This window comes from Cicer arietinum, chromosome 1, assembly GCF_000331145.2.
Source record: "Cicer arietinum cultivar CDC Frontier isolate Library 1 chromosome 1, Cicar.CDCFrontier_v2.0, whole genome shotgun sequence".
In the NCBI taxonomy this organism is placed as follows: domain Eukaryota; kingdom Viridiplantae; phylum Streptophyta; class Magnoliopsida; order Fabales; family Fabaceae; genus Cicer; species Cicer arietinum.
Window position 1 is genome coordinate 40,832,326 of NC_021160.2, and position 12,019 is coordinate 40,844,344.

Below are 12,019 nucleotides of genomic sequence, written 5' to 3' on the forward strand. Positions count from 1 at the left end.
TATTACAAATTCAATCAATTACATTGATGTTGTCAACGTTACAAAAACAGAGACGTGGGTATTTCGAACACTTCGATTATGTCACATTTATAGACACTTTGATTTTGTTGTTTTATGTTTTCGATGTATTCTATCAATTATCAATTTGAATGAATTAATATATTTTAAGTAAAACAAGTATGAAAGACAGAAATACATAAGGAAAATGTTAATTATTAAGAGATATGTTTGCACATATAACACTTGCAAATTATACCAATTCACTCTCCCATGTTTGGTTAGCTAGTTATTTATTTGCTCTAATTCTCTATTTTTAAATATTTTTATCTTTTCTTGGATAAATCATTTAACAAATAGCAATGCTAAATATATAAATACATTTTATTTTATTTTTTTTGATAAAAAATATATTTTATTTTAATAATTAAGTAAGAGAAAAATACACTAACCTCCCATAAACTATGTGTAGATGTAACTAACACCTTCTCTATTTTGTCACTTGACACAAATCTTCTCGAACCATTGCAAAACATCTAATAATTTTTAAACGTTATAATATATAACTAAAATTTTGAAATTCTCAAAATTTTAGGACCCAGTACGGTGACCCAATTTACACAGCCTATAGACTGACTTGTATCTAAAACAAACTCTTGCCTTTTCGGTTTCCTCTAAGGAAATAACACCCAAGTGGCCAAGCTTGTGTGCCACCATGGAAGCATGTAACTACACTTAATGCATTGAGCAGCCTTAACAAAATAACACCCATGTTAATTAACCAAATTAGAAGGGCAGCCTTTTAGTTCTTAATATCAATTTAATCTTATTTTATTAAGGCAAAAACTAAATATTTTGTCCTCCTGACATAACAATTATCAGTTACCAACTAGTCAACTTATAACAAGCTAAATATAATGCAAAATGGTAAAGTGTAATTGAAGACCAGATTGTTATCATATTTATCATTACAATTTGCTCTGATCAGTCAACAACTTGCTCATATCACTCACTACAAGAACAACTATTATAGGTTCAATCAACATGCAATTATAGGTTCAATCAACATCACAATTGTCATCCATGCCTTCTAGTGTTTTGATTTGCATTATGTTGTTCACATCTTTGTCAATAATCCCCGGAATAGACAATTCAAATAAACACACTGTAGGCATCAATAATTCAAGAAAACTTAATTGTTCAGCCAAAAGAACAAACATCTTGTGGGCATGTGGGCATAATTGCTAGAAAAAAGTTCTTAATTTTTCGTGTCTACTTAATTGCATTAATTATATTATTTTATTTATTTATTTATATGTATTTTGTATAAATTTATTAATATAATTTATTCTTTTAATTATTTTTATTTATTAAATTAATAATTAATTATTTATTATAAAAATAGATAAAATGCGATCTCTTGGAGAAAAAAAAAATCTATATTTCTCTTACAAGCTGTTAAAGTTAAAAAAAACAGCATTTTAAGTAAAACCTAAAAGACGAAAACTCAGCGGCTCCAAAAACACAGTGTATTTGAGTCACATCGACTGAACTCAACTCAACTTCCCGCAAAACGCAGGATTTCATCGCCGGCCGCTAATTATTAAGAAATTTCTTCTTCGAACCCAATCCCCCAAATCGATTTCACCTTACTCTGCCATTCTCTCCGGCGGCGGCGGCGCAACTCCTCCGGCGTTCTTTCTCTGTGCGCGACTATTCTCTTTACGCTTTATCTTTCTATACAAAGGTTCGTTGATATCTTCTCTGTTTATGATCTTTGGCCTCATATTCTGTTTAAGAACATGAAGTAGCTGATACAACATGATTCATGAACTCAAGTAGATAATAATATTAAATTTTAATGTGAATTTGCACAAATATTTATAACTGAAATTTTAGCATAATTACCCTTTTGACTGTTCCTTGTTCTAATTCATGAATTGGTTGAGCTGGAAATGTGTGGAGTGGATTCTAAATCGATTGAATCGTTTGGTTCACTTCTACTAGATGTTAATATTTAGTCATATGGCTTAAAAATTTAGCTTGATGGCTTAATTCTTGTTGTGTTTTGGTGCCAATCATATTTGACAATGTTCAATGTTATAGGATATTAGGATTGTAGAATCTGTTTTGTTTTGCTTCTCTTGCTTCTATGACTTGGACCTATTAATATGCTCCTCTCGTTATTTTTCAATTTGTTTTACTCATGTGAAATGGATAAAAGATTAGTTGCTGTTGCAGCTTGCACATTATTAATTTATGAGCTTCTGGCTTTTGAGATGTAATCATATCCTGAAACGTTAAAAATCACTTAAAATTCAGTATTTTTCAAACAAATTCAAATCAAAATCTCTTTAAAATTAGTCTTTATTAACAAAATACAACTGGTTTTAGAACCATTTAAAAAAAAAACTGAAAAACTGTTTTTAAAAGCATTTTTTGGAGACCTGCTTTTGTGCTTTATTGTATGCTTTGCTTATCATATCAGATAAACAATTGTTTCTGCTGTTTATAATTTTTTGTTTGAAAAATATTAATCTGCTACATTTTGAGAACTTGATCACTGGGCATGTACATTCTACAAAGTTATTTTCATCTCACTCTAAGCAGAAGACTATTTACACATTAGACAATTCCATCTGTTAAACAATTGAACAGTGTTGTAGTATTTTTACTGAGTACATACTATGTATGTACACTCCGTTGCTTATACGCAATAGTACTCTGTCCAATTAAAGTCATCTTCTTTGTCAAAATAAAATTTGAAGTTACGTTCTTTGTAATGAGTGTATATGAGGAAATATTTTCATTTACTTGTTACTGAAACATTAATATTAAAAAAAAATTATTTCACCTTACAACATTAGCTAATTTTTTAAGAAAAAAATCGTATGGTTGTGCTTTTCTATGTGGGCCAATTAGCCTGTTATACTGGTTATTATATCCATGCACCACTATATGAAGATATCAATTGGTAGAATAAGAACCTTAGATTTTAAATTCACAATGTTCTATTTTGTTCTCTGTGCTCTGACAAACTTTCAGCCGCAATGGGTGTTAACTGGTTCTTTTATGGTGTAATCTCCTAGTAACCTTTTTATGTGATTATCAAAATGGTGTTTTTGGTTTAGTTGACTCTTTAATTATTTGCTCATTGAGTTTTGCTGAAACATGTTGTTTTCATTGACAAAATACACGGACTTTATTCTCCCAATTTGGCTTTCCTCAGGTTATGCTAAGTCCCTGACAATGTCTTCTAAGAAAGTAGTTTCTGCTAGTTCTCTTATGAGGTTGTGCAATGGATGTTGTTCACGCAACGTTGGGAATTGTATCAAAAGCCACAATATGTTAAGGACTATGTGCACTGCTGTTGAAAGGTGGGATTTTCAATTTTCTGGTGGTTATCAAGCAGTTGATTCTTACCAGCAAAATCAGGCTGGGTTTCATCAGCAGAATGCAGGTGGTTATCAAGCAGTTGATTCTTACCAGCAAAATCAGGCTGGGTTTCATCAGCAGAATGCAGGTGGTTATCAAGCAGTTGATTCTTACCAGCAAAATCAGGCTGGGTTTCATCAGCAGAATGCAGGTGGATCCTATCAGAATAATCATGCTAGTTCAGAGCAAATTTCTTACGGGTCTGGTCATTCTGCAAGTGGAAGACATATAAATATCCCTCAAAATGTAGCTCAAAATAATTTGGCAGGGCATAATGGAAGTGTCAGTGCGGACTTTGGTCAAAGCAACTTGAAAGTGCACCATAAAGTTGGGGTAGGTGTTGATGATTCAAGGGGCGTTGGAACGCATCCTAATGCTTTTTATGAGAAACATAATTGGAGACTAGATTCTGGAGAAAAGGTTAAGTACCCCAATGCATATAGTTTACCTAGGCCCTTAGAGTATCAGGGACAGAAAGGGAACCTTACTCAAAACACTGGTCGTTTTCAGCAGGCACCAAATGACTATTACACAAGGAGTAATGAAACAGGTCAACAATACTCAGCTTATAGACAATCTCAGCAGTGTCTAGTAGATGGTCCATATACTCCAAACTTGAATACTACACAGAAACCAATGGTTAGCTCTCCTCTATCGAGTAGTGCAAAACCTGACGGCGTATCATTTGAGGCATCCAATGATGGTCCATATAGAGGTACACTTGAGGAACTAGATAGTTTCTACGTGGAGGGTAAAGTGAAGGAAGCGGTTGAAGTTTTGCAAGTGTTGGAAAAGCTTCATGTTCCGGTGGGTTTGGATCGTTGTGTGCAATTAATGCACCAATGTGGGAAGACCAAGTCTCTTGAAGAGGCAAAAGTTGTACACAGACATGCTTTGCAACATTTTTCACCTCTCAAAGTTAGCACATGCAATATAATTTTGGAGATGTATTTTGAATGTGGTTCTGAAGATGATGCACTCAAAGTGTTCAAGAACATGCCAGAGCGTGATTTGACTACTTGGTGTACTATGATAAAACAGCTCACTAAGAATGGGTTTGCAGAAGATTCAATTGATCTTTTCACTGAATTCAAAAGCTTGGGTCTCAAACCAGATGGACAAATATTTATTGCAGTTTTTTCTGCATGTTCTATGTTGGGAGATATTGATGAGGGAATGCTTCATTTTGAATCCATGAGTAAGGATTATGGCATTGTACCATCTATGGCCCATTATGTCAGTGTAGTAGACATGATTGGTGGTATTGGACATCTTGATGAAGCCTTGGAGTTCATTGAAAAGATGCCATTGGAACCAAGTGCTGATGTATGGGAGACTCTGATGAATATGTGTAGAGTTCATGGGAACACCGAGCTGGGGGATCGTTGTACTGAACTAATTGAGAAGCTGGATCCTACTCGTTTGAATGAGAAATCGAAGACTGGGCTTTTACTTGAAGAAAATCCAGACTCGACGAAAAACAAAGAACAAAACAAATTAGCAAGCAAAAATCTTCTAGAAGTTAGAAGTCGAATCCATGAATATCGAGCAGGAGATACTTCTCATCCTGAAAATGACAAGATATATGCTTTGCTTAGAGGTCTGAGGGTCCAAATGAAAGAAGCTGGCTACATTCCAGAGACAAAATTTGTGTTGCATGACATAGACCTCGAAAGTAAAGAAGATGCTCTCCTTGCTCACAGTGAGAGGCTTGCTGTTGCTTATGGTCTCCTTAACAGTTCTGCTCGCTCTCCTATTAGAGTAATTAAGAACCTCCGTGTTTGTGGTGATTGCCATACTGCACTCAAGATTATTTCTGAGCTTGTGGGAAGAGAACTCATCATTCGAGACGCTAAAAGATTCCACCATTTTAAAAATGGGCTTTGCTCTTGTCGGGATTATTGGTGAACGTTAACCTAGGTACTTTCCACCTTTAATAGCTAATTATATTCAAATTGAAGTGGCTGCAATTTGCGTAGAGATATTTTCTTCCAACTGTATGATTTGGGGTTGGGGAAACCTATTAATTCAGAAACAGGTAGATGGTGTAAGCAGAAAGACTTGGTGTATTTTCGGTGAATATTTGCAAACATGAATTTCTGTAACTGTCTTTGACTAAAATATTTGAAGAAAAATTAATTATGATTGAAATTTTAATATTAAAATTAAGTTTATTTTTTAAGAAAGCAAAATATATATTAAAATTACGTTTCCTGTAAAACATAGTTTGAAGTCTCAAGTAAATGCGAAAGATACATGTTTTCACTTTTAATCAAGTTGCTAACAATACATGCTTTCAGGAGCAAAACGATTGTACCTGATTGTCTGTTTCTTTTATTATAAAACATGTTTTCAAAACGAAAGATTGCATGTCAGTTTAATCTCCATTTCTGCTAATATAGTCGTGTTTTTGCTTTTTAAGATAGACTGTAATTGGATCTTAATTTTCACTTTCATTAGCTACAATTGTAAATTTGGAATTTTAATCGAATTGGAACATGTTAAATTATATTTATAGATAAAGGAGGGGGGAAGAGAGAAAATAAAGGCTTGAATTATGAGGATGATACAAAATATTTATGTATTGTATCTTTATTTATACTTATACTACTTACTAATTCTAATCATATGCAGGGGATATCATAATAATGAAGAAAGATGAAAACTTATGTTAAATGATAAACTTAGAGACTCTTAATATATAATACTGGATCTAGCGATAATATAAGGTACACTAAACAAGCAATTATTATAGAATATTTTTCATATCATCTAACACTACTCGTCAAGCTTAATCTTACCAAGCTTTTGGGCTTGTTTAAAATACTCTTCCAGAAAAAAATATCATGTAAAAGTAAAATTATAATTTGACACTGTAATATGGTAGGCTTGGGCTGTTTTCTCTTGGACTGCTGTAGGCCAAGATAATTCAATGGGAATTTTGGTGCTACTCTGATTCTTCGTCTATGGCATTGCCATGGGACTAGAGTTCAACTAGGATAGCTGTAGGACTAGTTTGACTTCTCTGGGATTGTGAGGCCAAGTTGCATCTCGGATAGTCGTAAGGTCAAGTTACGTATGTGACAAGATTGCTGGATGGGTCACAAAAGGTTTCAAAGGCTCTGGGTGAGGTGAGAGGAAAGAGAAACATCACTGAATAAGGGTGGTTTAAGGAAGACAGTGTGGCGTGTCGTGTAAAAAAAATTGCCAAACAAAGACAGATGTGAGGAAGGGAAACTTTGGCAACCTGGCCATGTAGCAGAAACAGTCAGGATCCCGTGGGAAGATGTCCAACCATATACCAGATTAAAGAATCCAAGGCAGATCCTTGTAGTCCACATGCCATGTGAGGTGTAGTTTGTGATGCACAGGAAAATAAGTACCTTGAAGAAACAGTGCGTATTAATGCGTGGCTTGCAGATTTTTGATGAAATTTTAGGAGTGTGGAGATCAGCTCCCTGCAAGTCTGTCGATGGTGGCTTTGGTAAGAATATTCATTGGAAAAATCTTCCAGTGATGGCAAGCAATGACTTGAAAAGTAAACTAATCAATCTTGCTAGAAAGATGACACAAAAAGCAGACTTTAAAAACTGGAGATGAAACACAGTTGAAAAAGCTGGCTAGAATTTGTGCACAGTGAACAAAAAGAAAATAAGCATAGAGATAATGGTATTATTATAATGGAGTTCAAGACTTCCGATAACTCAGCAATTGAACAATGACGGAATAGGTTAGAGGATGGTTCTGATTTGATACAATGTTGAAGTTATATGGTTGTAGATAAATAATGACAAAATTATGATTATGGTTTGAAATGATGCAAAAGACATTTACCTCTATTTATACTGCTATTACTACTAATTATAATCAACTTGGAAAACAAATCATGAGAATAACTAATCAATATAAAAGTAACCCTAAAACAGAATCTAAGATACTTGATAAACTAACCTTAAAAGATAATGTAAGATACTAAGATAAGACCAATATATTATAAGATATTTTTCATATCATCTAATAGAGCAAAAGCCAAGGTAAATTCATTAGAACAAATGGCAAGTATTACACCCTGAATCTGGACTCTACTCTTTTTTTTCTGAATAGGATAGTGTCCTGATATAACAGAGAAAGTTTACAGAAGGATTCTGTGTAAAATGGTAGTAGACCCGGTAATCACACGTCCCTTCACAACATCATTTTTGTTAATATCGCGTTGAATGATTGCAGTGTTTTGTTGTAAATCATTATTTGAACCCCAGGTGAATGCTTTATAATTCTTTTTTACCTGGAAGAATTAAAAAAAACTTGTCCTAGTTTTGTTATTGTGCAATGTCAACCAAGACTTATTTGATGGAATCAAAACATTTTTGCAAGCTGTGGCTGATTGAATTATTTTCTTGTCTGTTTGCAACATGATGTTAATGTGGACTACCGTACCTCTGTTTTCTCCGTCTTGGCATTTTCACGTTTTTATTGACTGTTACGACAACCTTGTTATGCAGACGTGTCATGACTTTACGCCGGATCAAATAATGTAGCTGTTGACAACAACCCCTCTTCATATATCCCAGGGTTATTCACATCAATGTTTATATCCATGAAGAGGAGATTTGCCAAAATTTTCTGCACTATCGGTATATAAATCATAAAGCAGCGGGGTGTGCATTCAAGTTATAGTTGTTATTGTTATTGAGTAATTTAAACTTATAGCTTCCATATATCCCAGGGTTATTCTTTTAGCTTCCATAAGAGACAGAGAGAAGTTTATGTCATTGATAGACAACATTAACATTCAAATATATAATTTTAGACAAAACTGGTTTGAAGGTCAGCATATCTCATTTAACGGAACTCAAATAAATTTATTTGTTTTATAGTCAAAATTATTATGTTTTTCTGCGTCTGAAACATATATTTCTAGATTCGTTAAACATTAATTAGGTAGGTATTTATACACACAACTTAGTAATATAGCTCTCATTTTTTTTTTATAATTAAGATTGTAAGAATAGGGTGCTCTCTCCACATGTAGTTCATGTGTGGACAAGGATTAAGTTTCTTATGTCTTTAATCTTTACATTAAGTTTTCAAATTTAACAATGACATTAACCAAGTAATTGAAATGAAATGATTAATGAACTTTAGTTAAGAATAAATCATTCGTCAGAGTTTGAATTCGAATCATGATTGATTGGAACAGTTATCTGTTATATTTTACTTATCTCTCAACCAAATTTTAGATTATTAGGGTCTTATTTCCTTGAAAATTAGATGATTTAAAGAAAATAATTATATTTTTGTAAATATATAAAAAGTTTACATAAAATGTTATTACAATTTTGGAAAATGACACTATTTGAGTTAGAACTTGATGGCATAGAAAAAACTTGATCTTATGGTTGGTTATTCACGATGGGTTTGTATCATGTGTCAGTGCTTTCAATTGTAGAGATTGTTAACACATTTTGTCTGGTTGAAAAAAAAAAAAATCGAAAAATGTCTCATGGACACCAATCAATAGGAAAAAATATAAAATGTATTATGAAAATTGTGATATATTAGTGCTGTAATGGAAATAGAATATATACATAAAATAATAAAATAAGATGTTAAAATGAGTTAAAATTTTTATAAGTATAAATATAAGTCGGGTTATCTTATTATAGCCACAGTGATAGCAAAATAGGTCTCCACTAGATTAAAGAAAAAGAGAAATAGCGGAGTTTTTATTTTTATTTTTATTTATTTATAGTCAATTAGAGAAGTCTTAAGTAAAATTTAAAATATATGACCATAAAATTTTAAAAATGAACAAATAATAATAAAAAAAGACAAATAGTGGAGTTTTTTTATTTTTATTTATTTATAGTCAAATAGAGAAGTTTTAAGTAAAGTTTAAAATATATCACCATAAATTTTTAAAAATGAACAAATAATAATCAAATGGTTCAGTTGAAAAATTATCAAATAAAAAATGAATAGATTATAATTGATTTGGTTTGAAATATAGAGTTTATCAAATAAATAGTAATCATTTGATTTGATGAGCACATAGGGAAACACATTCCTAGAACTAGTCTAAAATGATAGTTAGGGAATTTCTTTTCCCTCCTTCTAAATAACTCTCCCGCTATATTTTTCATTATTTGTCAAATTTTCACTTCTTCGAAATTTGTCCGGATGTGTATATCTGAACATATTAAGATAAAAAATTAATTAATTGTTTATTATTTCAACACTCACTCTACTCTATTTCACCAATTTCGTACTAAATACTTAAATGACTGACTCTAACACTATTTTGCCACACTATCATTGATTGCTTAGGTAATTTATGTTTTTATCTCTTTTCATTGTTCTATTTCGTGCTTTTGTGGAGGTTCTGATTCAACTGGTTTTTCTTTTCTTTAGATTAGTTAAAATACATTTCTTAATTTACTTTTTATTAATTTTAAATGAAAATTTGAATTGTCGTAATAATTATCTTGATGAATAAATTTGAAGTGATATTTGATATATGTGACCTACTATTTTTGCTTTTAAATTATTTTCTATATTATCTAATGTCACGTCAATTTTTTTTAAAAAAATAGTTGGGGACTATGAAACTAGAAATGAGGTAAATATGATAAGTCAAAATCGCTCTTTTGAAATTAGGAGGAACAACATTGCACAATTGAGAAACTTTAGGTGTAAAATCGTTTATTTAAAAATTAGGAGAAAAATCACACAATTAAGAAATTGGAGGGGGAAAACTGCATTTAAGCATTGAAACTAACTTTTTATACAAGTTATAAACTTGAAATAGTTGTTTTTTATTTTAAATTTTGTAAGGTCATGATTCAAACCCATCTTTATTGTGATATAATATTCTACTTTAGTAACCATGCCAAAAGATGACAAAACTCCATTGAAAGAAAAAGATTAAAAAAATTAACCAGGAATATAAATTAGAGGAAAATTACCTTAAAAAGAGATGAAGATTGGCGAGGGTGCTTTGGTGAGACCGAGCAATTTTCGGAAGGATGAAGGCATAGAGTCAAGAAAACGCAGAAAGACATGAAAGCTTGTAAGAGAAGAAGACCAAGAATAACAAAAAAAAACAAAAGGGAAACATGAATTTCGCCTCTTATTTATAGACTGAGATGAGATGATTTCCTTTTGACCCAAGGGTCATTATTCCTCCTCGAATGACGTGACTGAGGTATTCAAAATTCTTCATAAAAGGGCTCACGTTTCATTAAATGGAAACCCAAATGTCACCTTGGGTCAAATCATAATGATCAAGTGCATCATTTTCGAGACGAAACTTCATATGGTAGGTTCAAACCTAACTTCAGCATCGCAGCACGTGCATAAGCCATGCAAATTTATTTGAGGACTGCCAAATTTTCAAGATTCCTCCACACTCAAGCCATTTACTCACTCTGGTAGTAGATGACTTGGGGGACAACTGTCTAGATCAGACTTAAGCCAATCCAATCCAACTAGCATGTAAACGCAGAAGATTGTCGAACTAGGGTATAGTAGCATAACCAAAGGGAATTGAAGTGAGTGACCATCAGAATTCACCTAGACCTCTTCCCAAGACCACACGATAACAATCATAATTAATTAACAATCTCATCCACATGACGACAACAATTATCATATATCTTTAAGGACAAGCATCTGAAATCAGACTATGATATGTGAATCATAGATCATACAACTCATAATCCTAATGGATTGCTTCTATAAACTCTAGGTAACATCCTATAAAAGGACACATGATGCAGGAGGAATGGCACTTATATCAACAAAAATTGTCACTCATCCAGCCTTGTTTATGAAGAAATAAAAGTGTAACCACCCAAAACAATCATAATAGTCGCATTCAATTTATAACCATTTGACAATTGTTTCAACTCTGAGCTTTGTTAGATTAATTGGCTGAAGCTCTAACACTTAAGAGAGTTTCCTTTGCCACTCTATAATAAGCCTGAGACCCTCTAGACTATATGAATAAAGTAGAAGAATTTTGATTAAAAAAACTCACTTTGTGTAAATTTGTGAGCTTGCTCTTTTGGTTCTTGATTGAATCAATAGTTGATCTTATGAAGAAACTAAGTTTTTTGTGCTCCCCCATTTATCATCTTTTCCACCAATTTCTTTCATTGTATATGTAATCTCATAACCAGTGATTTAGTGAGTTTCAAAGAAATGGCTAAATGTTCAAATAGTTAGTCATGACTGCAAAAGATGAAGAAGATGAAAGCTTTTAGAGAAGATGAAGATGAAAATTTTGTGGAGGAAGAAGAATCCTGTTTTCTTGACAAGAAGGAAGATGAGCTCTATAACTTCTAAATTTTAATTCTTCACTATTTTAATTTATTTATCTTTTTTTGTTTCATGTTTTTTAATTAAAATTCAAAAATGCAAACTCAGCATGCCATGTCAACATTTATGAAAGTATAAATTCTTTTAAGGACCAAATATAAAAGAATTTGAAATGTTAATATATATATATATATATATATATATATATATATATATATATATATATATATATATATATATATATATATATATAAAAAAAAAAAATATT

The 12,019-nt window shown here is 32.0% G+C and overlaps 1 protein-coding gene across 5 annotated transcripts; it reads left to right on the plus strand.

Moving 5' to 3' along the window:
- The first annotated feature begins 1,469 nt into the window (after nt 1-1,469).
- Nucleotides 1,470-8,263, plus strand: LOC101505926 (pentatricopeptide repeat-containing protein At2g34370, mitochondrial-like). Of its 5 annotated transcripts, none has more exons than XR_189374.4 (4): nt 1,470-1,744; nt 3,227-5,352; nt 6,067-6,161; nt 7,935-8,263. XR_189374.4 is itself a non-coding variant. In XM_012712468.3 (4 exons), the coding sequence occupies exons 2-3, from the start codon at nt 3,247-3,249 to the stop codon at nt 5,338-5,340; spliced, it is 2,031 nt and encodes a 676-aa protein (XP_012567922.1). In that variant the 5' UTR covers nt 1,470-1,744; nt 3,227-3,246; the 3' UTR covers nt 5,341-5,352; nt 7,935-8,263. The 5 variants fall into 5 exon arrangements, 3 of the variants coding, with proteins under 3 accessions (XP_012567922.1, XP_027190851.1, XP_004488760.1); XR_001143262.3 differs by lacking the exon at nt 7,935-8,263 and adding an exon at nt 6,320-7,887; XM_012712468.3 differs by lacking the exon at nt 6,067-6,161 and having other exon boundaries at nt 3,227-3,394; nt 3,458-5,352.
- Nucleotides 8,264-12,019: the final 3,756 nt, after the last annotated feature.

Coding starts and splice junctions, on each gene's coding strand:
- LOC101505926 (XM_027335050.2), top strand. CDS start 3,247: ATGTCTTCTAAGAAAGTAGTTTCTGCTAGTTCTCTTATGAGGTTGTGC.